General features: G+C 39.6%; 3 protein-coding genes across 8 annotated transcripts; 2 read left to right on the forward strand and 1 right to left on the reverse strand.

Annotated features, from left to right (window-relative positions):
• Positions 1–22: 22 nt before the first annotated feature.
• On the reverse strand, positions 23–4,134 carry LOC113024120 (dynactin subunit 6). Of its 3 annotated transcripts, none has more exons than XM_026170839.1 (8): positions 4,084–4,134; positions 2,156–2,244; positions 1,892–1,956; positions 1,658–1,763; positions 1,462–1,547; positions 1,304–1,351; positions 1,058–1,200; positions 23–466 (listed from the first exon to the last, which is right to left on the reverse strand). In XM_026170839.1, exons 1-8 carry the CDS (start codon positions 4,087–4,089, stop codon positions 374–376), a joined length of 636 nt encoding a protein of 211 aa, XP_026026624.1. In that variant the 5' UTR covers positions 4,090–4,134; the 3' UTR covers positions 23–373. The 3 variants fall into 3 exon arrangements, with proteins under 3 accessions (XP_026026624.1, XP_026026625.1, XP_026026626.1); XM_026170840.1 differs by lacking the exon at positions 4,084–4,134 and adding an exon at positions 3,717–4,044; XM_026170841.1 differs by lacking the exon at positions 4,084–4,134 and adding an exon at positions 2,612–2,649.
• Positions 2,919–10,529, forward strand: hgsnat (heparan-alpha-glucosaminide N-acetyltransferase). 4 transcript variants are annotated; one of them, XM_026170833.1, is made up of 18 exons: positions 2,922–3,342; positions 4,164–4,279; positions 4,383–4,519; positions 4,653–4,771; positions 4,850–4,919; positions 5,790–5,859; positions 6,066–6,166; positions 6,455–6,531; positions 6,672–6,702; positions 7,087–7,247; positions 7,396–7,511; positions 7,654–7,775; positions 7,936–8,062; positions 8,253–8,339; positions 8,475–8,552; positions 8,733–8,803; positions 9,860–9,972; positions 10,206–10,529. In XM_026170833.1, exons 1-18 carry the CDS (start codon positions 3,165–3,167, stop codon positions 10,385–10,387), a joined length of 1,956 nt encoding a protein of 651 aa, XP_026026618.1. In that variant the 5' UTR covers positions 2,922–3,164; the 3' UTR covers positions 10,388–10,529. The 4 variants fall into 4 exon arrangements, with proteins under 4 accessions (XP_026026617.1, XP_026026618.1, XP_026026621.1 ...); XM_026170832.1 differs by having other exon boundaries at positions 2,919–3,342; positions 8,253–8,552; XM_026170836.1 differs by lacking the exon at positions 2,922–3,342 and adding an exon at positions 3,347–3,393 and having other exon boundaries at positions 8,253–8,552.
• Positions 10,530–15,228: 4,699 nt separating this feature from the next.
• LOC113024124 (recombining binding protein suppressor of hairless-like) lies at positions 15,229–23,513 on the forward strand. Its single transcript, XM_026170845.1, has 11 exons — positions 15,229–15,377; positions 15,988–16,026; positions 16,151–16,246; positions 16,321–16,486; positions 17,149–17,323; positions 17,449–17,586; positions 17,676–17,788; positions 19,413–19,553; positions 21,739–21,894; positions 22,047–22,150; positions 22,240–23,513. Exons 1-11 carry the CDS (start codon positions 15,358–15,360, stop codon positions 22,580–22,582), a joined length of 1,491 nt encoding a protein of 496 aa, XP_026026630.1. The 5' UTR covers positions 15,229–15,357; the 3' UTR covers positions 22,583–23,513.
• Positions 23,514–23,663: the final 150 nt, after the last annotated feature.

Below are 23,663 nucleotides of genomic sequence, written 5' to 3' on the forward strand. Positions count from 1 at the left end.
AAAGTCAACATTTGAATCCATCTAAATATTTAAAATGTTTCATTTATTGTTAGTGTAAATTCTTTATCAGAATGGCAGAAATTACCTTCTACAACTTAATGATAAAAATACTGGTAACTGCCATCATAAGAAATGAGCAAATCTAGTACAGCTTGTGTACCTTATAAGTTAATCGTAAAAAACAAAAGGTACATCGGCATAGCAGGAGAAAGATGAGAAGCTTAATCTTCTGTTGCAGATCAGAGTAGAAAATATCAGTAATTGAAGAGCAAAAACAGGGTAGGTACATAACTATATACATTCATGCTTTCTTCCAGCAGGATCTAGTTAAACATTGATATTCTCTGCATTTCAAAAGGTATAAAGTGTAATTTTAGCTAGCAGCATGGCCTGCTTTAACAGTTTTCTTCAAATGGTGGTAGTTTGGCAAGATCTTCATCAGAAAATCGAGCTGAAGAGTCTGTGGCTGAAATGAGATAACAGACATGATGATGAGCATAATGCACAAAAGTTTTCTCTGCACACAAACTTTTAAACAAGTGGGCATGTATGAAAATCTTACATAAAAACATTAAATATGAAATATCACTTCAGTGTTTTCTTGGTGAATGTGACGGAAATGAGAGAAACTGAATATTTTACACATTTTCAGACAGTCTGTTGATGCTGAGTTTTTGCCCATGGTGTTACTGTGTTTCTCAGCTCTAATGCTGAATGCTTAAAAACAATTATTTGCATCATAAATGTGACCCAAATCCATATGAAACTCAAGTGTGGCTAATGTAGCATTTGTCTTGCACTTGTACGAAATGCTCAGAGTTGTAAAATATTAAAAACTTTCTATATAGATCCCAGATACAAGTTAGAGGGAGAATTAGTTTTAAAAATCTGAATCTAATAAAACATCAGATTTTTTGTTTCATCAGGAAAACATACATGTGATTAGCCCACTTGGAAGCTCAAAATATAATGCTTTGATATTCAATTTGCAATGCTAATGCTACATCTAGGTTATTTGACTACACCAACAATGTTTTCCAGTCACAGATCTCCATACCTGGGGTCTCTCAGTCTGCACCCTCCTCATACATCCAGAGCCGTAGATGACCGTGTTCTCGGGTATGACCTCACAAGTGTTGACCTGACAGAAGGCTCCAATTATACAGCCACTGGTGAGGATTACATTCCTGCCAACATCCGCTAGTCAACAAAAAAGGATATTTGGTAACGTGAGTGACTTAATCGAAATTATACAGACTTGAACACTCACTGAAAGCCAAAGAAACGGAAGGCAATATCCCACCTTTAGATTCAATCACATTGTTGTCTCCAATTTTTAAAGCTTGCGATACTGTTTGTTGTCAGTTGAGGCAAAACATGATTTCTTTTACAAAGATTTATTGTGTTACAATTTAAAAATCATATATGGAGCAGTACTGGCTAGATTAGATAAAAGGATACCACAGCCAACTTCAAAGACGTTGTTGATACCGATGGTCATTGTTTTTGGTTCCACCTCAGAATCAGGTATAATATTTTCTGGGTAACTGTGGGGAAGATCACACAAGCTCGCATGTAAGAACAGTGACAGATCACCAGAGATGGTCAACGATGGTTAACCTAGTGGAAAACATGGTACACCGAGGCCTTAGATAACCTGTTAATGATCAGAGCTTGCTCTTCAATCAAGTTGCCTTCTCCGATGACAATGGGTCCTGCCTCAGCAATGATGCGAGCTTTTGGGTGGACCACGGTCCTGGCGCCTGGAGAAACAGAGGTGCAGCAAGTAATCAAGAACAGTGATGACAGCCATTCAACTCCTGCCTTGGGACTGATCTGCTGTGAGAGAAAAGCAAGTTTTCTGAACTCCGATTACTGGGCATAGTCTTACCTATGGTAACGTCTCCTCGGATTTCGCTTTCAACACAAACCACGGCTCCAGTTGCTATCTTGACACTGCAACAGAAACGAGAAATGTTTTTGTACATGCTAGCTAACGCTGCTAGCTAGCTACTTCATTGAGCTGTCTTAACTGGCCACATCAGCATCTTAAATTCGCTGTAACTAATTCTTCTTTACTTCTATTATTTATTCTAATGGATTTTATGCTTAGCTACGCCGCTAAAAGTCATGTTCGCAATAATGTACACATTACCTCTTCTGAGCATTTTGTTTGTCTGCCATTGTGAACGATGAAGTCCGATGGGAGGCACCGTTGAGCCACTCGATCATCGATTTAGAGTCCTTGACGTTTCAGCGGACGTACAAGCGTAAAGGGAGAAAAAAGAACAACAACACCCAAACTTATTTATGTGTAATTTTTTTATATAGCTTATTTTTTCTCTCTGTTAAAAGTGTTTCCTGGCTTATGGAGTTTTCAGATTGTGGAAATGTGTACAGATCTCCATATATTTAGACAGACAATATCTAATTTTCATATTTAAACATAAAATGTAGGAACAATTTCAATGTTTCTTGTTACAGCTTTACTTTTCTTTTTTCACACAATTAAATGATTTGATCATATTTTATTCACATTTATTACAAAAAAACCCCCACTGAAAACAAATGTTTAAACTGAGACATTGTGATAAGATTAGAAATTATATACTCATTTCTTATCTTGTCCATCTTGGTTATTCCCAACAAAAATCTCAGCATCTTTAGCTCTTTCACCTCCATCTCAGCCTCCTGTGTTTTTGTCAGTGCCACCGTCTCCAAACATGCACCATGCTACCTGCTCACATAGATCACAATATCATCTCCAAACACCATTGTCCACAGACTCCAGCTTGGCCTGATCTATCAGCCCATCACCACTGCAAACAAAAAGGGGTTCAGAGCCGATCCTTCATGTAGTCCCACCCCCACCTGGAAGCCACCTGTCATTCCTACGGCATACCTCACCACTATCTCGCTGTCCTCATACATGTCCTGCACCACCCTCACATATTTCTCTCTGGCACTCCTGAGTTCCTCATCCAGTACCACAGTTTTATTGGGAATACTGTGCGACTTTAGTGCCGATCGCAAACATGAATATGTGCAATAACCATTCCATTACCTAACAATTATTGGGGTAGTAGAACAGGTATAGTACTTTGGCCCTTCTCGCTCCCACTAGAGTGCCAAAACAAGTACACGGATCGAAAGTAACCTTTGCCATGGCAAAAAGGAAGCTTAAGAAAAACAATACATGTCACTCGTATTCAGTAGCATCGGTTAAACCAAAGAGCCAGAAAGAAATGGCACAAACGGAGAAAAGTGCCAATTTTGCCCTTGCTGCTGTTGCTTTGGTCGTGGCTGTTTGCGTGGCACCACTAGCAGCTGAAATATCTTCGTGTAAGTATCCTGAACTGAAAGAAAGCAAAAGCAGGAGACTACTGCTACCAGGTTAGCAAGCTAGCGAGCAAGCTAATGTTTAGCAGTGTTTTACACCAACTCCCGTATTTGTTGAAATTATATTACAGCAGCAGTGGTTATGGGTTTTTTGACGATAGCTGAAGGTTTACTCCAACAAACAAGCGGTTTAAATGTTTAATTATTAACCTGCTATCGAGCGGCTAACTGTAAAACGGTATCAACTGAGAACAGCTGATAATGGAAACGTGAGCTTCAGCGGTTTGAACTTCCCTCTCGGTGGTAAATTAGGGATTAATGCAGCATGTGACCACTGGCTCTATCACATGCTTTCTCCCTCCAGACGCTAGCTTTACCTTTCTGGCTGTAGCTTGCTGTCAAACTGGGCTTCTTCGCTACCGCACACTGGTATGGAGTAGGTTTGTGGTCCTTAGCATCGGCTGTGGTCGATAGATTTGAGACAAATTACAGAAAGATGGCTTCTTGTGTCGCGTATTAAAACGAAAAGCATCACGACCACCCGTTATTAGTTCTCTGACTTGTTTGATAACATTTGTGCAGTCGGGAAAGATGAGATTATTTTGCACGTTTGCGCATTTTGATCGAATAATAACCAGCGTAATGGCATGCACACTGTTATGGTTTTCTGATGATTTTAATTATATGAACAGCGGCTTGGGTGGGGTCACCAATAGAAAACCGTAGACTGTAGCATCGTTGTACCTTCATATGCAGAAAATTGATGTGTTGCTGGGTTTCAACTGATCTGCACAATGCCTGCTGCGCTTTCTTACTCACTCTAGCTGATATACATCATCATAAGCACCTGTCCCTGAAGATGGATGAGGCACAGCTGACGGTCAACAATGAGTTGTCATATGAGGTGCAGGTGTCTTGGATGTCACAGCGCTGCTACCAGGTGGGCTCACACGTGCCAGATATTTCCCCTCATTTGATTCTGTTTCTGTGTGGTTTAAGTTCAATAATGTTCTAAACTTGGCTTCTGCTCTCTCGCCTGTTAGTGTTTGTACCAGCAGCTAGGGGTGGTACCTGCAGGGCTTGAGCCTGGTCAGCCCAGTTCAGTAAACTTTGTTGTAAGCACACAGCATGAAATAACACTGCAGATCAACAGCACACCTATCGAGCTGGAGCTCTGCAAGTACGTTTACGAATACGGTCGTGTTTCCAACTTACAAAAAGAACGACACTCTGGTTATATAAAATTAAGGATCAGAGTTTGGCTTATTTGTTGATGACATAAATCTTTTTCCTTTGTTTTTTTAAATTCACAGAATTCCTTTCCACTTTGGCGAGCATGGTAACTACTCCCTGTGGGTGAAAACCCTGAACGCATCTTTTGGAGTCAACTGCTCTGTAGTTACTGATAAGGACCCTGTGAATAGCTACATACGTGAGTGTCTCACACAGAGAAAAAGATTTTATTTTAACTAATAATTAATATACACTTAATTAATATCTCTCCACACAGCGATCTTGGTTGCTTTTCTCATCTATGCTCTCCTGGCCTTGGTGTTTGCCATTGGAAAAAAGGTTTGGGGGTAAGCCTGATTTTTGTTTTGATGTTCATTCAGTAAATTTCAATATAAAGAAGTGGATATTTTTTGAATGGTTTGAAAATGTTAAGAGTAAGCACTGCAGATGCATCAGAAAGAGATGCTCTGTGCCTTTGTGGAAGTATCCTCTGGAAAGAGGAGGAAGTCAGTAGAAGCGAGACAGAAAATGTGTGTTTTCCATTGTTGAGCCATTACGAGCAGAGATAGTGAAGGTAGATGAGTTTAAATATCTGGAATCAACCATCTAGCAATTAGAAACTGCATAAGAGAGGTGAAGAAGAGAGTACGGACAGGGTGGAGTGGGCGGAGACAAGTGTCAGGAATGATTGCTAACTGAAACATAGCAACAAGAGTGAAAGGGAAGATTTACAAGATGACAGTGAGACCTGCTATGATGTATGGTTTGGAGAGAGTGACACTGACAAAAAGACAGAGTTGAAGATGATCAGATTTTCAGTGGAAGCGACCGTGATGGACACGATGATTAGAAATGATTAAATCAGAGGGAAAGCTCAGGCTGAGTGTTTTAAAAACAAAGTTAGAGAGGCAGGGCTGAGAGTGTTTGTGCAGAGGAGGAATTGTGGATATTTGTGATGCTGAATGATGCTTCCAGGCAGGAAGAGAAGGTTCATGGATATAGTGAAAGAGGAGATGCAGAGGAGGATGCTAGGAAAAGGGTGAGATGGAGGCAGATGATCCACTCTGGCGAACTCTAAAGGGAGCAGCTGAAAGAGGAAGAAGAAGAACGTTTTTCCAGTCTTGTCTCTCTCTGAAGCACACAGTCTTGAGAGTCAACTGAGCTTGTTTGTACTCCAAAAAAACCCTCAATCAAGATCTTGATTGTTTCTTGTCCAGGCTTGATGCAGTAAGAGGTCTGGTCCTCCGACTTGGGAGTTCCATGGAAACAGAGAGACTCATCAATTCTGTGAGTGTTCTGCAATCGTTTGGCCTTGTTTAATTATGAGTGCTTTAGTGACAATGAAATAAGAACCCAGATAGTTTTAATATAGCAGATTTACAGTTACTGATCTGCTTCTATCCTGTGTGTTTTTGTCTTAATAATAAATCAGGTGATAAATCTATACTTCCAGTAGAATTATGTTAATATCCAGCTTTGACTTCATCATCCAGGAACTGGGCCCCACTCGGGTAGTGCCGCCAGTCACTGATAACATCCTCCCTCCCCCGCTAACGAGCAGCAAGAGGCTTCGATCTTTGGATACATTCAGAGGGTAGCTTCCTGACCCCACCCTCACTCTTGTGCCTCCAGCTTAGTGTCCTCATTGTCTTATTTATCATTATACTGTATCATATGCTTGTTTGTTTTTTATTACAGTGTGGTAGGTGACACTGAATTTGTCCCTTATTAATCAACCACCACCGGCAGTATTAAATCTAGATCCAGTGCTTTTGATGTTTTCATATTTTTGCCTATTTTTATTCATCAATTAATATAAATAAACATGTACTCCTTGCTTGATGCTTTTCGGTAAATGTGGCATTTTCTGTGTTTCTGTCAGTATCTCCTTGGTCATTATGGTGTTTGTGAACTATGGAGGGGGGCGATACTGGTTCTTCAGACATGAAAGCTGGAATGGTAAGCCCAGTGTGGTTTCTTTGTTTAGTTTTTTTAGCCATGTTGCAGTTTCCTCATTATTTACAGATCTTTGCAGCTCTCCTTGGTATTTGCAATGTTGTTGATTTTAAACCAGGCCTTCCCCATTTCTCATCTTGCAGGCCTTACTGTTGCTGACCTAGTCTTCCCTTGGTAAGCTTAATTTAAAGATTCTTATAAAAAGTTGTCTTATATGCAGTTGGATTGTCTTTATTTGTACTCACACGTTAATATAAATGTGCAGTATTTGTATTAATGTGTATTTTTATTTTGTAATGGTGACAGAATTCTCTTCAGAAGGATTACAGGGACCATTAACAAATTCTGGTCCAGTTACATAGTTGAATGTGCACAAGAAATAAAGGGTGTTTTCTTTAAAGTGGTCACTGGACTAAAAGGGGCTTAAAAATTGTATAAAAAAGGAAAATCCAACAGAATGAATAAAAAAAAAAAATAGAAATAATAAAGTTCCATTTGTTCCCTCAGCAGATCTTTTAAGTGTAGAACCAACACTCATTTTGTCCCTTCTTCCACCAGGTTTGTGTTCATAATGGGCACATCCATCGCACTCTCCATCAATGCCTTGCTGCGTGCAGGCGCGACCCGTTGCTCATTGCTCAGAAAAGCTGTGTGGCGGAGCTTGCAGCTCTTCATCATTGGTGTCCTAGTCATCAACCCAAACTACTGCCAGGGAGCGTGTAAGTATGAACTCCGTCTTTACAGCAGTATTCCAAGCTCTTTAGGTGGATGATTAAACCATATACTATAATACTGTTTCAAACTTGAACTTATGTGGTTATTTATTTTCATTTGCATTTTTATTGCGTGTTTATATCTTCTCCACAGTGGCTTGGGAAAACTTGCGGATCCCGGGTGTGTTGCAGCGCCTCGCCTGGTCATATCTGGTCGTAGCTTGCTTGGATTTACTGGTGGCCAGAGGACAACTTGACGTCCTCACAGTGGTCAGCCTTTTTTTAATTTTTTTTTTTTTTTTTTTCATCTGCATTGTTTAACAGTCTGTGTTGTTTTATGCTAAATAGGTTTATGTTAAATTTGTGTTTGAGGAAAGGAGATGTGTTTAATGGAGTGGGTTTTATTTTCCAGGATGCGTGGTGGTCCCCAGCTATTGATTTCTTGCTGTATTGGCCCGCCTGGCTGTGTGTGATTCTTCTAGAAGTACTCTGGCTCTTCCTCACATTTCAACTTCCTGTGCCAGACTGCCCAGCGTAAGTCAAAGACAGTGAAGTGTAGTGCTTCATTATTTTGCGTACGTTTTTGCAATAATTGAACTTTTAGCATTAAGCGTTAATAAACTGGAATTTCTAACCTTCCTCTTGGTGCAGTGCTACATTAACAACACTGACTGCACTAATTTCTTTGGTACAGAGGTTATCTGGGTCCAGGTGGGATTGGGGACATGGGGCTGTATGTGAACTGCACCGGTGGAGCTGCTGGTTTCATTGACCGCTTGCTTCTGGGAGAAAAGCACATGTACCAGAATCCATCATCAAGGGTTTGTAACCACCAAAACATCCCAAATATAGCTTCATGATAGTCTTTTGTAACTTGAAATGTTAAGGTTATTTTAATGTGTCAGATTTCTCTCCGATGGGCACGTACACACTTGTTAACCCCAATAATGCAAACACTGATAGACTGCATCTGATGTTGATAAAAATCAATCAGTTTACATTTTATTTCAGGTGATTTATGCAACTCGTATACCGTATGATCCAGAAGGTGTTCTTGGCAGCATCAACTCTATCCTCATGGCCTTTCTGGGATTACAGGTTTGTAATTTATATTTGTCTGGTGTTGGCCTCCTTGTGTTTCTTGTTTATTCAAATAAAGATATAAAACCGTTTGAAAGGTTAAAGGAAGTAAATGGTTGGCTTTCATTCTTTTTGTATTTTAATTGTCCTCAGGCAGGGAAAATAATCTTGCACTACAGAGAACGCCCCAAAAGTATTATGTCGAGGTTCCTCATATGGGGTCTTTTACTGGTAAGCACATTGTTTTGATTGATTAATTGAATCTTTATTTTGAACATGTTGAAAAAGTACAACAACATAGAATTAAAAAGAGACAAACAAACAAAGCAAACAGCAAACAGAGAGAGAGAGATCTATATAAAGTCATTTTTGCATCTATGATTGAATAATAAAATGTCTTCTGTCATTCAGGGTGTCGTATCAGCATTTCTAACCAAATGTTCCACAGACCAGGGTTTCATTCCTGTCAACAAAAACCTGTGGTAAGGGCCATGTTTTATTTATATCTACAGTTAGAACTACATTTACTCAAGCAATGGGCACTTTGGGAAATTCTAATTGAATATTTTGGAAACTGCTGCAAAATAAGCAGCACTAGTAATATTTTTAAGTTTGGCAAACGTTAGATTTTATAGTCTTTTCCCACTTAAAATGCGTAAAATATTTTATACAGATATAATAGAATACCTAATGTCACATAATTTGTGTTATGACTAGGTTTTCCACATTTGCTCTCCACTCCAGCATCTTACGTTCTCACAACTTTGTGGCCACAGGATTGTGAAATCAGACAAAAGAGAAGTTGTAGAATATCTCATAAAAAATGGAAACCAATCAAATATACAGCAATACCCTTGGCAAATATTTAAAGTGGTCTATCACGCCAATATAGAGTTTATTTACATAGCCCAAAATCACCTTAGACATAACGGGCTGTACCAGTAAAACTCATGCATAAATAGTTATAAACATCGAGATTACACACTCTCTGACATGCATAGTTACATTAGAGAGTTAAACATTAAAGGTATTAAAGGTATCCAGGAGTGCATAAACTGAATGAAAAACGGCATGTTTTTAGATGTGATTTTAAGTTTAAAAAAATTGGCAGACCTTCAGCTGGTGCAGTGCTGATAAATATCTTTTTTTCGCCCTTTTTTTAAGTCCTGTCCTTTCTGGCCGATTTTGCAATCAGAATTATGATCTGAATCCACTGTTGCGCGCCAAGAACATTTTGTTTTTCCCAGATCAGCTCTATAAATCATCTACATGATCCTCTTGTTCAGGGTTTATCTGTTTATCTGGGACTAGTGTTATTTCATTTATTACATTATATGTGGTATACAGTATGACAATGACTAAGGCTGGACAGGCAGGTGGGAAACAAATGGGGGGAGACATAATAAAAGGATGGAGTACAAATAGTCTTTGTCATAAAATGAGGCAGACAGAGATGGACATTGACATTGACACAAGCACCCTGATGCTGCACAGCATATAAATGTTTTTTAAAAAATGTCTTAATGTTTCACTTCTAGGTCTCTGTCTTACGTGACAACACTGGCCTGCTTTGCCTTTGTGCTCCTAATGCTGATCTACTACATAGTGGATGTAAATAAGTGGTGGTCAGGGGCACCTTTCTACTATCCTGGTGAGCATTAGAATCACACAAAAGCTTAATAGACAGTTTTTGCCTAAGACAGCTTTTGATTGCACAGTTACAGTTGTACTTTTGGGGTTTGATGTGAATGTGGAAGTCTGCTCTGTCACAGTGTGAATTAGTATGCAATTGGAAATATAATCTGCCAAATATTTATTTTCCTTGTGAATTTCTGTGTAGTCATTGCATCCTCTACTTCACTTTCTCTTGTGTGTTTCATTAAGGTATGAACTCCATACTTGTGTACGTGGGCCACGAAGTGTTTGAGGACTACTTTCCCTTCTGTTGGCAGATGTCCAACAGCCAATCCCATGCTGAGCATCTCATTCAGAACCTTGTGGCCACTTCCTGTTGGGTCATCATCTCCTATTTGCTTTACAAAAAGAAGATTTTCTGGAAAATTTAAACACAGGACAGCAAAAGCACAGGACATTGTTTACATCATAGATGCTGGAGACACAACAAGAATGCATTTGGTTGGACACAGAATGCAGATTAATTATGTCAAGGTTATATCATAATTATATGAATCTCTGTCTCTGATCATGTATGGGGTTTCTTTCATCACATAGCTATTCTGTTAGGTTATTTACCCTTTCTTTCTTTTTACATTTTTTCCCATAAACTAGGGCTGTTCGATATAACGATATATATCGGATGACGATATAAAAACGCCTATAGTTTCATTTTACGCTATCGTTTGTTTCGTGGTGTCGCAAAATAAACTGTTTATGGCAATATTTTTTCATCGTTTTGATGGTCACTGAAGTGGCTATATTCATTTCTTAAAGTTCTCTCTTTCTCTTATATTTAATATAACCACATTACAGACGGACAAGCGCCTGTTTTTATGTGTTGTTGTTAGCAGCAATGACAGTAAAACCATCGCATGTCCGCTTGTTTATTTTCCACATAAACCTTTCACAATAAATCTCAAGATCCTGTTGAGACTTTTCAAAATAAACTGAATCACGTGAAAGACTATGCAGAGTGTTTACGGATGAGAAGCAAAAAAAGAGCCGTCCAGTGCTAAAAACTAAACCTTAGACTCAAACGTTAGAACAGGTTTTTCCCCGCAGCACGCCGAATAATAAATACTCACAAAGAAAACGGCGGCCGTTGCAACTTATGTCTAAAAATGTATTGTTTCATGCATCGGTTAAAACACTCGACTCCAGTTACACGACGCCCAGCCGGAAACACTTCACGCAAGTCGAGATTCACAGAATTTACAGAACATGTTAAATTTTTGTGATTTTTTTTTTTTCTTTTTTTTGTGATTTATATCGTTATCAGGACGATAGATGTCTTATATCGGGATATGAGATTTTGGTCATATCGCACAGCCCTACCATAAACAGTTTGTTCAGTTATGCACCAGCAAAGTTATCCTTAGTGATTCAGGAAAAAAAGAGTTGAAGAATAGTTTGGATTGTAAATACACCATCTTTAATGTGTAGTAGTTTACACATGCACCTACAAAGCAAAAGATCCCTGGTTGAATCCCGGCAGGAAACACAAGTATAATGGGGTTGCATAAGGAAGGGCATCCAGTGTAAAAATGTGCCAAATCAATTATGCGGAGCTACCGCTATGGTAACCTCTTGTGAATAAGGAAGCAGCCCAAAGTAGCTTTAAATAAACTATTTTTGGTATACCAGTACATCTTAAATGGCAGAGTATTTAAGCAGGGTGTTGCAGTATTTCTTTAACAGGCCCTATTGACTTCTCTGTTGTCATGTGAAGTGCTGTGGTCTTACCCTAAAGGCTGACGTTAGGTTTTTGGATATCATAAGTAGATGCTTCATATATCCCATACCCCCACCCAGCACGTAGTGTCTGTGCTGCTCAGAGCGTAGCACTATAGCTATAGCTCATGTTCATCGCTGGATTCTGTTTTGCGAATATAATGAATAACTGCTGGCTTCACTGTGCTCCTATTTTATGTACATCTCACAATCGATGTGGGTAACTGAGCAACCAACCAACCAAACATAAGAAAGACACGAGAAAAACCTCCAAACTGTTCTGATTTCCATTTCTCTATTACATTTAAGATGACCTGTCAAATTAAATAAGCTGCAAATGTTCTGGGGAGTTAAAAGAGGGCATGTTAGCAATGTTATGTATTTGGTTTCATGTGGAAGCAGCACGGGTTTTTTTTTTGGGGGGGGGGGGGTTTATGGTCTTCAAAAAACAGAAGTCACAGTGCTGCTATTTTTTGTGTGTTAGTGTTACATGTGCATTTTTTTTTATCATCTTTAGTTTAATACTCCCCAAATTTTTTGCTGCTGTTTTGCCAAATGTGCTTTTTTTCCTTACACAGTAATCTGAAAAAGCACCATAAATATATTTGATGGAGTCTTATCATAAGACTGTTCCCATTACTCCCACCGTAATGGGTAAATGCGCTCGCTGTTACCATCTGCAGTTGATAAAACATTTACCACCTGTTTTTGCAGAATCATCTGTTCAGTCTATAGAATATCCAGATGCTGTGGATAATATTTTTCTTTTTGGGGGGGGGGCTGCTCATGTAGTACTGTCACCATTTCTATTTCATGACATTTACTTCGATAAACTTTTATCTAATTTTTTTATATACACTATTCGAAAATACATTTATATAATAAAATCTATATTTTAAAAAATAGTTCGAGATTGATTTCCTATAATATGGTAATTTCTGTTCTATATGTGAAAGAATTCTAAACAAAAAAATGTCATATGGGGGATTTGTGTAGCAACACAGTGACATGTCACAAAAGAAAAAACAACAGTGGGTATCCACCACATGGCACTAGAGCAGCTTTAATGCTACAGGTCCTAAAACTCTACTTGAGAGCCATTCTTCCAAAAAACATTCCCTCATTTGGTGTTACAGTGGTGATGAGGAGGAGATGAAATTTCTCTCAGATGGTCATTTTTACCCCTCAGCTGTAAAAGGCTGATGTCATTGGGCAAGCAGGCAGGTGACGTGGACACCCAAGTTTCTGAATGCAACAACTCAATAACCAGGTGAACGTAGGACTTTTAAACAGATTAAATCTTGGATAGGTTTGAATACCAGTGACATTGACCTCAAATTCAGAGGTCATCTTTTTTGAAAATCATATGGGATTTTCAAATTTATACCACATGTGCATCTAATAGGAGGATGAGGGTGCCAGTATTTGTTTTAATACCCGATTCTCTTTATTTCAATAGTGGCAAAAAGTCAAGTAATTGGTACAATGATGTATTTATTTGAAGTGTGCCCTCTTTCTAAGAGAAGAAGTAGACCCAAACAAGGGCAGTAACAGTGTAACGGAGCCAACAGATGTTGTCATTGAATGGGTTCAGCACTGAGGCCTGTGTGGTTGTCTTGATCTATGAAACACATAGATAATAAATTGGACTGGGTTAAAACACCACTGCACTCTACAGAAAGCGCCAGAGTCTTCTCTATTTTCTGAGGCGGCTGAGGTCTTTCAACATCTGTCAGGACAATGCTCGGGATTTTCTGTGAGTCTGTTGTGGCCAGTGCCATCCTCTATGCTGTTGCATACTGGGGCAGCAGGTTGAGGGTCGCAGATGCTAACAGACTCAATAAACTGATCCACAAGGCCAGTAATGTTTCCATGATGGAGCTGTATTCCCTTAAGCTGGTGTCAGAGAAGCGGATGTTGTCCAAGATAAGGACAACATCATGAGGACCTCCCACCCAGGCCATGATGTGCTGGGCAGTCACAAGAGCACGTTCAGTGAGAGAATGGGATTACCCCAATGCACCACTGCAGGACAAATCATTCCTCCCTGTACAACCTGCACAGTACACACTGCAATAGTTACAACCTTTTACATATCCTCTACATTGAAAGTAACACGGTTTTACAATTTAGAGTAAAATGTCAGTCATCTATATTTTATCTGTGTAATATTCTGGATATTTATTATTGAGCTCTTTGTATATGTTACAGCTATTTCTTATATTTTGTAACATATTGCATTATTTAATTTAGTTCAGTCTGTTACTGTTCTTGTTGTCTTGGAGCAACACTAACCACATAATTTCCTTAGGGGTTAATACAGTATCCTGATTCTCAAATGCATTTGCTCTCCTTTTTCCACATCCACCACTGATCTCCCACATGTGAACTCCATCCATCCATCCATTCGCTTCCGCTTATCCTTTTCAGGGTCGCGGGGGGCACTGGAGCCTATCCCAGTTGTCATAGGGCGAGAGGCGGGGTACACCCTGGACAGGTCGCCAGTCTGTCGCAGGGCCAACACACAGGGATGGACAACCATTCGCACTCACATTCACACCTAGTGGCAATTTGGATTATCCAATTAACCTATCCCCACAAGTTGCATGTCTTTGGACGGTGGGAGGAAGCCGGAGTACCCGGAGTGAACCCACGCAAACACGGGGAGAACATGCAAACTCCACACAGAAAGACCCCGGCCTGATGGTAGAATTGAACTCAGGACCTTCTTGCTGTGCGGCAACAGTGCTAACCACCGTGCCACCGTGCTGCCCCACATGTGAACTCATCTTTTGTAATGATGCGCTGCCAATCTACTAAAATCTATATTATTCTATTAATGATCCTGCATTAAGATGTAACTGAGGAAGAGCTACTCTTCCTCAGTTTTTCCTGACACTTTACACAGTGTGCCTGAGAATCACAATTTAAATGTGGTGATGTATCCCATATATCTAAATCCAGCTGCCTTACTCGCTATTACAACTCAAGCGGGTTAAGCAATCTTTGACCCTCCTTCTAGACTACGTTATTGTAGATATTCCCTCTTGGCCTCTTTTACTTGTAACAGGCTGTGTGGAAGCATCTGCATTCACTGTGATTCTCCACTCTTCCCATTTAAGGTCTGTGCTTTAATCTTCCACTCTCCCATATATTTCCAGTGCTGTAGTTCATATAACACATATCTATCCCGTGGCCGTGTTTCTAGCTCCTCAGCACAGAAAGGTGCAGCCTGCTTCGTTGCTCAATAAGCGTGGGAATCGAGTTACAGCGCGCGCGCCCTGTGGGAAAAAAACAGAGCGAGTTGTGAAGGCGGTAGATCTCGCGATAAAACTACCCTTCCTTCATGCGTGTGTATTGTGAGAGTTTTTCCGTTCTCGCGCGACGCTGCAACTTTCCCACGCCTGTTGTTGTGGCGTCTGCCCTCTGCCCGTCGCCCCTCCCTCGCCCTCTTCTCACCCCCTTTTGCCCCGTCACTCTCCCCTCCCTCCCTCTTTCGTTCCCTTCTTTTCCTTCCAGTCTGCTTCTTCTTCTGTTGTGCCGTTGGCTTTGGTCAGGGAACTGGGGGAGGGATCTCGCGATTGTTGGGACTTTTTTTTTCCGGGGGGGGGGGAGAGTTATTCGGAAGATGGCGCCCGTTGTAACGGGGTAAGTGCAGAAATTTAAAGCTGTATGTTTTCAAAACCTGACTGTTTTTATTTGGGGAAGATATTGGCAGTTGGTACTACTTTTTTGGTGGGGGAGCGATGTTTTTCGGTGTTGTTAGTAGGCATATCACACATAATAGTACTACCTTGTGGCACGGTGCGGGCTCAGTTGTGCAAAACTATTCTTCGAAGTATCGCCTGCTTTCTATACAGTTTATTGAACTGCCCTATCAAGAAAGTTTCAAACAATTTCAGAAACTTTTTTTGCCAGTTTAAGTTTTTTATTTTGGCTTAATATTTTTTAAGAGTTGACTACATCAGCATAACACCCTCAGAGAAAACTGCAACTTTGTCAGATACTGAAGAAAGAAATAAAATTTGGCTTAGCTCATTAAAACAAACGATTCCCATTTTGTTCAAAGGCTTTCTTTCTTCAGCGTTTTTCCTAATTTTCTTCTAATCCAAAAAACGTTTAAAGAAAATCACATCGCCTCTATTAAATCTGTTTTCTTACATACTCTCCCTCAAGCTTATTTTACGTTTCTGCTGCACTAACCCCAGCACTAAAACCACGTGTAAAAGACTTTTCCCCTGATGTTTTTGTTTTGCAGGAAGTTTGGTGAGCGACCTCAGCCACAGCGATTAACAAGGTGGAGTGTGAGAAACACAGCCAGCTGTTCCCCGTGCAATCTTAGACTTTATAATCTAGGGGAAAAAATGATCATGTCATTAAAAAGTGCTCTAAAAGGTTTAATGCGTTTCTCCACATTGCAGGGAAGCCATGAGGAACTACTTGAAGGACAAAGATGATCAAACGGTGCTCATTCTACACGCAAAAGTCGCACAAAAGTCATATGGCAATGAAAAAAGGTTTGTGTGGCACTGCTAAGTTTCATTGTGTTTAAAGAAAAATGTCTCACTTTACTTCTTCTTGTGCCACTTAGGTTTTTCTGTCCTCCACCGTGTGTATATCTGATGGGCACCGGATGGCAAAAGAAGTTGGAAAAAATGGAGAAGGAGGGCTGTACTGAGCAGGAGGCCCAGCCTTGTGCCTTCATTGGAATTGGCAACAGTGAGCAGGAGATGCAGCAGCTCAATCTGGAGGGCAAGGTGGGTAGTTATAATGGCACTACAGATTCAGTGATTTAGAGGCTAAACATCTGTGTCAAATAGTTGCCTTGTTGACTGCTATCAGGAGTTTGCTTTTTCTGAGATAAGATGACTTCCATCGATGGCAGTGCCTGATGTTTGTCTGCTGTCTTATTAATTTTCCTGTGTGGGATCCAGTTACAATTTGTATGATTAAATTTGTGTTCAGTTTGTGATAAGAGGTTGACAGATGTTAAAATGGTTCTTTTAAGTGAAGATTTATTGTCTCCCTGACAACACTCTTCACGTTGGATCTTTAAGATAGAGAAGAAAGAGATGTTATCTCTTTAGATCAGCTTTTGATTATTTTCTCAGCCGATGAATAAGCAGGTCGCTTGCTTTTTCTCAGTGCTCCATAAGTGCTATGCTAAGCAAAGTAACAGAAGTAACCACAGGGGTCAGATATACAGATGCTTTGCTGTGCAATTTCCCCTGTTGGCTGCTGCAGAAACCATGAAAACCAGAAACCAACCTTATTAACCATGTTCACGCTGTAGCTGATATTACTGCACATCGGCATGTTTTCGCATTGCACAGATGCTGCTAATGAGCCTGTTCTCCAGTAGGAGATATGAGAGAAGCAAAAATAAAAGTCCCCTAACCTTTGTCTTCTCCCCGGGTAGCACTTCTGCACAGCTAAGACGCTGTATATCAGTGACTCAGATAAAAGGAAGCACTTCATGCTATCTGTAAAGATGTTGTATGGAAACAGTGCCAACATTGGAGTCTTCTTCAGCAAGAGGATCAAGGTCATCTCCAAGCCCTCCAAGAAGAAACAGTCCTTGAAAAATGCTGATTGTGAGTTGCTGGACACACATAAATCGAAGAGTGCTGAATGGTTTCACAACAGCTTGATGTTTAAGTTGGATTTGAAAATGATTTTCTTTTTCCAGTTTCACTTTCTGTTTTTTATTCCCCTCCAGTATGTATAGCATCTGGGACAAAGGTGGCCTTGTTTAACCGCCTGCGTTCCCAGACGGTCAGTACCAGGTATCTCCATGTGGAGGGGGGAAACTTTCATGCCAGCTCTCAACAGTGGGGTGCCTTCTACATTCACCTCTGTGAGCTACACTTTTTTCTTTTATATCGTGTAAGATTTTAAATAAGAGACATTTAATCTTTTTTTAAATTGTTATTTTCTTTTATTTAGTGGACGATGATGAGTCTGAAGGGGAGGAGTTTGCTGTAAGAGATGGCTATATTCACTATGGCCAGACAGTCAAATTGGTTTGTTCTGTGACTGGCATGGCCCTGCCAAGACTGGTATGTGGCACTTTTTTATTTCTGTTCTCTGTTTGTGAGAAAATGAGCTGCTTGTAGTGGCGTCCAGGTGTCACTGTATCATACAAATGAGTGATTTCTATAAAAGAAAACACACAAAAAAGGGTATTCCCTGTAGCCTGGCATAAATTACAAAATTAAATATAGAATCCAAAACTGTAAACAAATTTAATTTTGCTGGACAGCTGGCCAAATTCACATCGGAGTCTGTTGACTCACCTGTAGAGCAAAGCCTCAAGTGGCCAGTCAAGGAACTGCATTTCTATATTGGCAGAATAACAGTGGGGATTTGGGGGGAAAGAGAGCAAGGACCAGAGAGGTGATGATAAAATGAAGAATGATGCAAGTTTGACAGCGTGGGAAAGCAGAAATGACAAAGAGATTAATAATAGCAGTAAAAGCCCACACAGTCTAAATCAAGGTTTCCTAACATAGTCTGACATTCATGTGTGTGCCCAGTAGGGCTGGGTATCGTCACTGATTTCTAGAATCGATTCGATTCCGATTCACAAGGTCCCGAATCAATTCGATTCGAATCAATTTAAATCTTGGAAATTTTGCCTCAGACAGTCAGAAATATTATAATTCAGATCAGTACATTTACATATTTTTGTATCTATAAAAAGGAAGCTGACACTCGCAAAACTTTATCAAAGGTGTAAGCAAAGTAGCTGAAGATAAAACACAGAAAAACATGAAGGTGGTTTTCCTGGCCTGGGATTTTATAAAAATATTCTGCAGTACATCAAAAACGAAAGAAAACCATTAATCAACATATGAACATTACCTCTGAAGTTACAGGGGTTTTATCAGAGACACAGCTAAGTGTTTTGCATTTTGCATAATTTTAAAAAGTTTACATTTGTTCAGAAGCCTATTGAACAGCAGAAATGAGGATTTATTTTCGGTAGTAAGTAAAAGGGAAAAAAACAGCGGCCGACAGCGCTGTAAACAACGGTAGACTTGTGCGTAACAAGCAAGCGAATAATGCAGAAAACAGATTTTTAGACGGGAAACTGTTCTTGAAGTACAGAGAGAAAGTGAGAGAGAGCTGTGCATGAAGTGTGGTTGAAGCAAAACAGCAAAAGTCAGAGGGAATTCATGACGTTTTTTTTATTTTTTTTATTGAAGCGTAACTCTTTTGCTGCTGGTTCGGTCAATAATGTTTGGAGAGAGATAAAACTAACAGCTTTAGAATCAGCGCAAAAAGGGCGTAAATACAAAGCGCGGACCCGCCGAAACATCGGTATCAGCGAGCTGTCGGCTTTCAGCCCCGACCGTGTCCGTGCCGTCGGGTGAGAAGGCGACATCTCACTGATTCTGGTCCGTCGGCGGGTCCGAGCTTTGTGTTTACATCTTTGTGCAGAATCTGTGTGCCTGCTCTCATTTACTGTTTTAGCTGTTTGGTGGTTCTTGAAATTTTGTGAGGTTTAACCTGAGATTCTGGCATTTCGGGCAAAATAAATTAATATTAAAAAAATCGATTCAAGATTTTAATGAATCGATATCACGTTATCCAAGCCAGAATCGATTTTAATCGATAAATCGATTATCAAAACCCACCCCTAGTGACCAGTACTTACAATAAGTGTGTTATGATCCCCAGATCATTCGAAAAGTGGACAAGCAAGCAGCTTTAATGGATGCTGATGACCCGGTGTCCCAGCTTCACAAGTGTGCCTTTTACCTGAAAGATACAGACAGGATGTATCTCTGTCTATCACAGGAGAGGATCATCCAGTTCCAGGTGTGCAAAGTCTGACACACATAGACATGTATATATTCAATTATTTCAACTTTGTTTTTGTGAAATCAAGTTATATTAGAATTTTTTTGTGATGAGCAGGTATCAAAACAGTAATAAATTGCTGCTGTTGCTAAGGAGAGGAAATCTGCCAGTAGTGCCGTTTGGAGTATTTTCTTGTTGAAGGGTGACTATGGACTGACTCAAAATCCAGACTGATCCAGAATTAAACAGGTTTGAAGTATGTCTAAAGCAGAAGTAAACATATTTTTTGAGTTTGTATCACTAAAGAAAATGCAATAACCACATGAATTATTCAGCTGGTAAATGCAGCTAGTAAATCTGAATTATTAAAAAAAAGAGAGAAGTGCACAAAATTAGGTCTTGATATTAAAATTAGGATTGGAAATCAAGAAGAAATAATCAGCATTCTGTGCTCTGAAATGTTTAAGGCATATCTGTAGTGCTGACTTGCAAGCTCTCATGTCAGCTCCACTGGAGTGTGGTGTGCTACTTACATTAACATAAAATCGCAATTTATACATAATAATTTTATTGGTGTTCTTAAGGAACAGTTACTATGGGCTGAATTGCCAACTGCAGTCTGTATTCTGTGACTAGTAGTGCTGATGTCAATGGGTCAGGATGATTCATTCCTCAGAGAAAGTTAGTCATGTGTCCTAGCCTATTTCAATAAATATAGTTTTCTGGTGTAAAATGATAACTGCAAAGGTTGATGTTGGTGTTGGTCATCAGGTCTTTGTCAGTGTGGATCTCCTTAAAACAAACCCCTTCTTTAGTTCTTCATTCTTAGGAAGTTTAAAAAAGTAGGCTGAACTATTTTGCAATTTCTGCAGTCCAAGGAAGAGCAGCTGCAGTAAAGGTTTTGAAAGCTGAAGGTGTAGCAACTTCATATACAGGAAGACTACTGATACTTATCCCCTGTAGCATTTATAAGTCTTAGGTTTGGGGCAGGATTCATGCTAAGGCTTGGTGAGTATGTTGCTGCGATTCTGACTCTAAAAATTGATTAAATAATAGAAACAAGCGACTTGTTTTTGTTGTTATTATTATTTTTTATTATTTCTAACAGTATAATGACTTAAGAAAACATTTGTGGTTTTGCTTTTCACAGACTTTTTGGAGCATTTCACTACCTGTAAATATTTGGGTTGTGAAATGCAGCCAATAGAATAGTCAGTAAAATGTTTTATGAGCTGAGTAACATCTTTTTAGTACTTAAGAGAAAGTCCTAACTGTTTTACCAACTCCTCTCCAAGCCCTTTGGTTTTTTGGTAATGTCGCTACATAAAGAAGAGTTGTATCATACTGTATGAAGGCATCAGGAAAAGCACAACCTATGACCGCATTTTAGAATGTAATGTTGAACTTACATTACCTTTTTGACCAGGACCGTGAATACCAAATGTTGTCAAACATTTTGACAAATGTTTTAATGACTGTGTGAATAATATTTAACTGCCACGTTTTCCTTCATATATTTTGTATACAGCAGGTAAAATGAGAACTGAACACGTCATCAGTAAATATATTTCTAAAAGTGCTGTTGACATGATATTTTCACCAGATGTTGGTAACAACCCATCCAGTCTGACACATGCGGACAAATCAAACCATAGATGACCTGCTGTGTGTTATATGTGGCTGTTCCTACTTTTTTTTTTTTATGTATCTATATACTACTGCAAATAATCAGTATATAGTTCAGTTAAAAATATAGGTAATTATTACTGAAGGTTTTTTTTCTTTACAGATAAGAGTTTGACATTTTTATTTTCTTATCCAGAGAAATTGTAATTTAAAAATAAAAACTATGTATGATTTTATTTGGCATGGGGCTACCTAAGAGTTTGTTATTAGAAACATTTTGGTTTTAGTTTTTTTTGGTTTTGTTTTTCTTGCAAAGACAGATTTGGTCGTATAAATATAAACAGTGTTGGTGTGTTTGAAACTAACCAATAATTAGAAGAATCTGTTTGTCACAGATAAATATTAATAGAGCTGTTTTAGAGCAGTACTTACAGCAGCCATTTGTATGATTTGAGCACCAGTTTCTAGAGTTAAACATAACAGTCCGAGCCTCTATCAGCCACCATGATGGTGCCTGGTTGGACATAACTGTACGGAATTAAAATTAATTGTGTTTCTTTTGTTTTTTGTTTTTCAGGCTACACCGTGCTCCAAAGAGACCAACAAGGACATGATTAATGATGGTGCTTCATGGACTATCATTAGTACTGACAAAGCAGAGTACACCTTTTATGAGGGCATGGGCCCCGTGCCCACACCAGTAACACCTGTCCCTGTGGTTGAAAGCCTGCAGGTACACATACAGCCTTTTCCGGGGAAGATATGCTCTAGTTACCAGCAAACACGAGTGACACTCTTGATACCCAAGTATACGTCTCTTTTGTTTTTATTCAACTACTATGAATCTTCTAAGACTTGATTGATTTTATGTTTGTCTCTGTCCAGTTAAATGGTGGAGGAGATGTTGCTATGTTGGAGCTGACAGGACAGAACTTCACCCCTAACCTCAGAGTTTGGTTTGGAGATGTGGAGGCAGACACCATGTACAGGTAAATATGTCTGCGAGTGTTAACTTTGTTCCCGTGTGTTTTCATTTCATTTTTTTTTTAAGCCTTGTCCCATCCGCTTACTTCCTTAGATGTGGGGAGAGCATCCTTTGCGTGGTGCCAGACATCTCTGCCTTTAGGGAGGGTTGGCGCTGGGTGAGACAGCCAGTTCAGGTCCCTGTCACGCTGGTTCGCAGTGATGGAATCATCTACGCCACTGCCTTGACCTTCACGTATACCCCCGAACCAGGGCCAAGACCTCACTGCAGTGCTGCTGGAGCTATTCTGCGGTCACACAGCACCTCTTCATCATCACCCGCATCTTCATCCTCACCTTCATCTTTGATGGGTGTGCTTGGGGATGGCCACGGAGCCTACAGCAGTAGTGACTCTGGCATGTCGTCTGGGACTTCAGCTATGTCGGTGCTGTCATAGTAAAACGTGTTTTGTGATTGTGCTCTCAGTGACTGAGTGAGAAAATGTGAGCATGTTCTCCAAAGAGGCTCATGGACCTGTGAAGAATTGCACAGAAGCTAAGAAGTTCTTTGTTAGAGGAACTGTGAAACTATGAGGAGGAAAAAAAGACAACTTCAGAAGCAAGAGTTGTGATTTCTGATTGTACTGTATCACCCTCTTGTGGATTGATGTGGACATATCATAAGCTCCACTCAGAGTAACGTGATATCTATGCTCTTCATCTAAAAGAAGGTGAACTATCTAACTCCCATAGCAACATCATTTGTAAAATAACCTTTTTGTTTTGTTTTTATATACTTGGCAGGTTTGGAAGCTACTTTAACTGCTTTCTTACTACCAGCATTATGTTTGCAGATGAACACAAACTTGTAATTGCATTGAGCAAGGGAAAATTTGTAAGAATAACATAGTTTTATGGACCAAGGAATATTATTATATTATTTTATTCATATTGTATTTTATAAGTTTTTTCTGAGGTACATTTTTGTATGATACACTGCATAGTAAGATCAGTTTGTTACCAAGATAGTTTTTCATATTGTTGCCTCCCATTCCTGTTTTCTCTCAGTTGAGTCAAGATGAAAATTGCTTTTCATGTGTGTAATAGTCAGACAACAGCTTCTCACCTTTTTCTTTTTTTTTTTTTTTTTAAAGCTTACTTGCTGTCGTTAACAGTTGAGTGTGTTGCAATGAAAAAGAGTCAGTCAGTCTTTGGAAGCACTTTAGAAAATGAAGATATCTCTGTCTGCTTGCAGTTATTGGCTTGGCTGTTTTATGTTTTCCAGGCCACTGAACAGTTTTGGTTTCTCTTTTATATCAAAGATGAAATTTTTAATGAATGTAGAGTGTGTGAGTGTGTGTGTGTGAGAGAGAGAGGGAGAGAGAGGGAGAGAGGGAGAGAGAGAGAGAGAGAGGGAGAGAGAGAGAGAGAGAGAGAGGGGGAGAGAGAGAGAGGGAGAGAGAGAGAGGGGCAGGCCTGTAATACACTGTCAGAGTGTTCTCTCTTTAATGATTTTGCTCTTTTTGTACTCTCTGTACT

The sequence above is a fragment of the Astatotilapia calliptera genome, chromosome 6, assembly GCF_900246225.1.
Source record: "Astatotilapia calliptera chromosome 6, fAstCal1.2, whole genome shotgun sequence".
Classification (NCBI taxonomy): Eukaryota; Metazoa; Chordata; class Actinopteri; order Cichliformes; family Cichlidae; genus Astatotilapia; species Astatotilapia calliptera.

Bases quoted from the DNA above. Each gene is read 5' to 3' on its own strand.
- hgsnat (XM_026170832.1), top strand. From the start codon at position 3,165: ATGGCAAAAAGGAAGCTTAAGAAAAACAATACATGTCACTCGTATTCA. The intron at 6,703-7,086 runs GTAAGCTTAATT...TTCTTCCACCAG, and splicing joins GCTGACCTAGTCTTCCCTTG to GTTTGTGTTCATAATGGGCA. The intron at 7,776-7,935 runs GTAAGTCAAAGA...TCTTTGGTACAG, and splicing joins CCTGTGCCAGACTGCCCAGC to AGGTTATCTGGGTCCAGGTG.
- LOC113024120 (XM_026170839.1), bottom strand. The intron at 1,352-1,461 runs GTATCCTTTTAT...GACAACAAACAG, and splicing joins CGTCTTTGAAGTTGGCTGTG to TATCGCAAGCTTTAAAAATT. The intron at 467-1,057 runs GTATGGAGATCT...ATCTCATTTCAG, and splicing joins TGCAGACTGAGAGACCCCAG to CCACAGACTCTTCAGCTCGA.
- LOC113024124 (XM_026170845.1), top strand. From the start codon at position 15,358: ATGGCGCCCGTTGTAACGGG. The intron at 17,324-17,448 runs GTGAGTTGCTGG...ATTCCCCTCCAG, and splicing joins GTCCTTGAAAAATGCTGATT to TATGTATAGCATCTGGGACA. The intron at 17,789-19,412 runs GTATGTGGCACT...TATGATCCCCAG, and splicing joins GCATGGCCCTGCCAAGACTG to ATCATTCGAAAAGTGGACAA.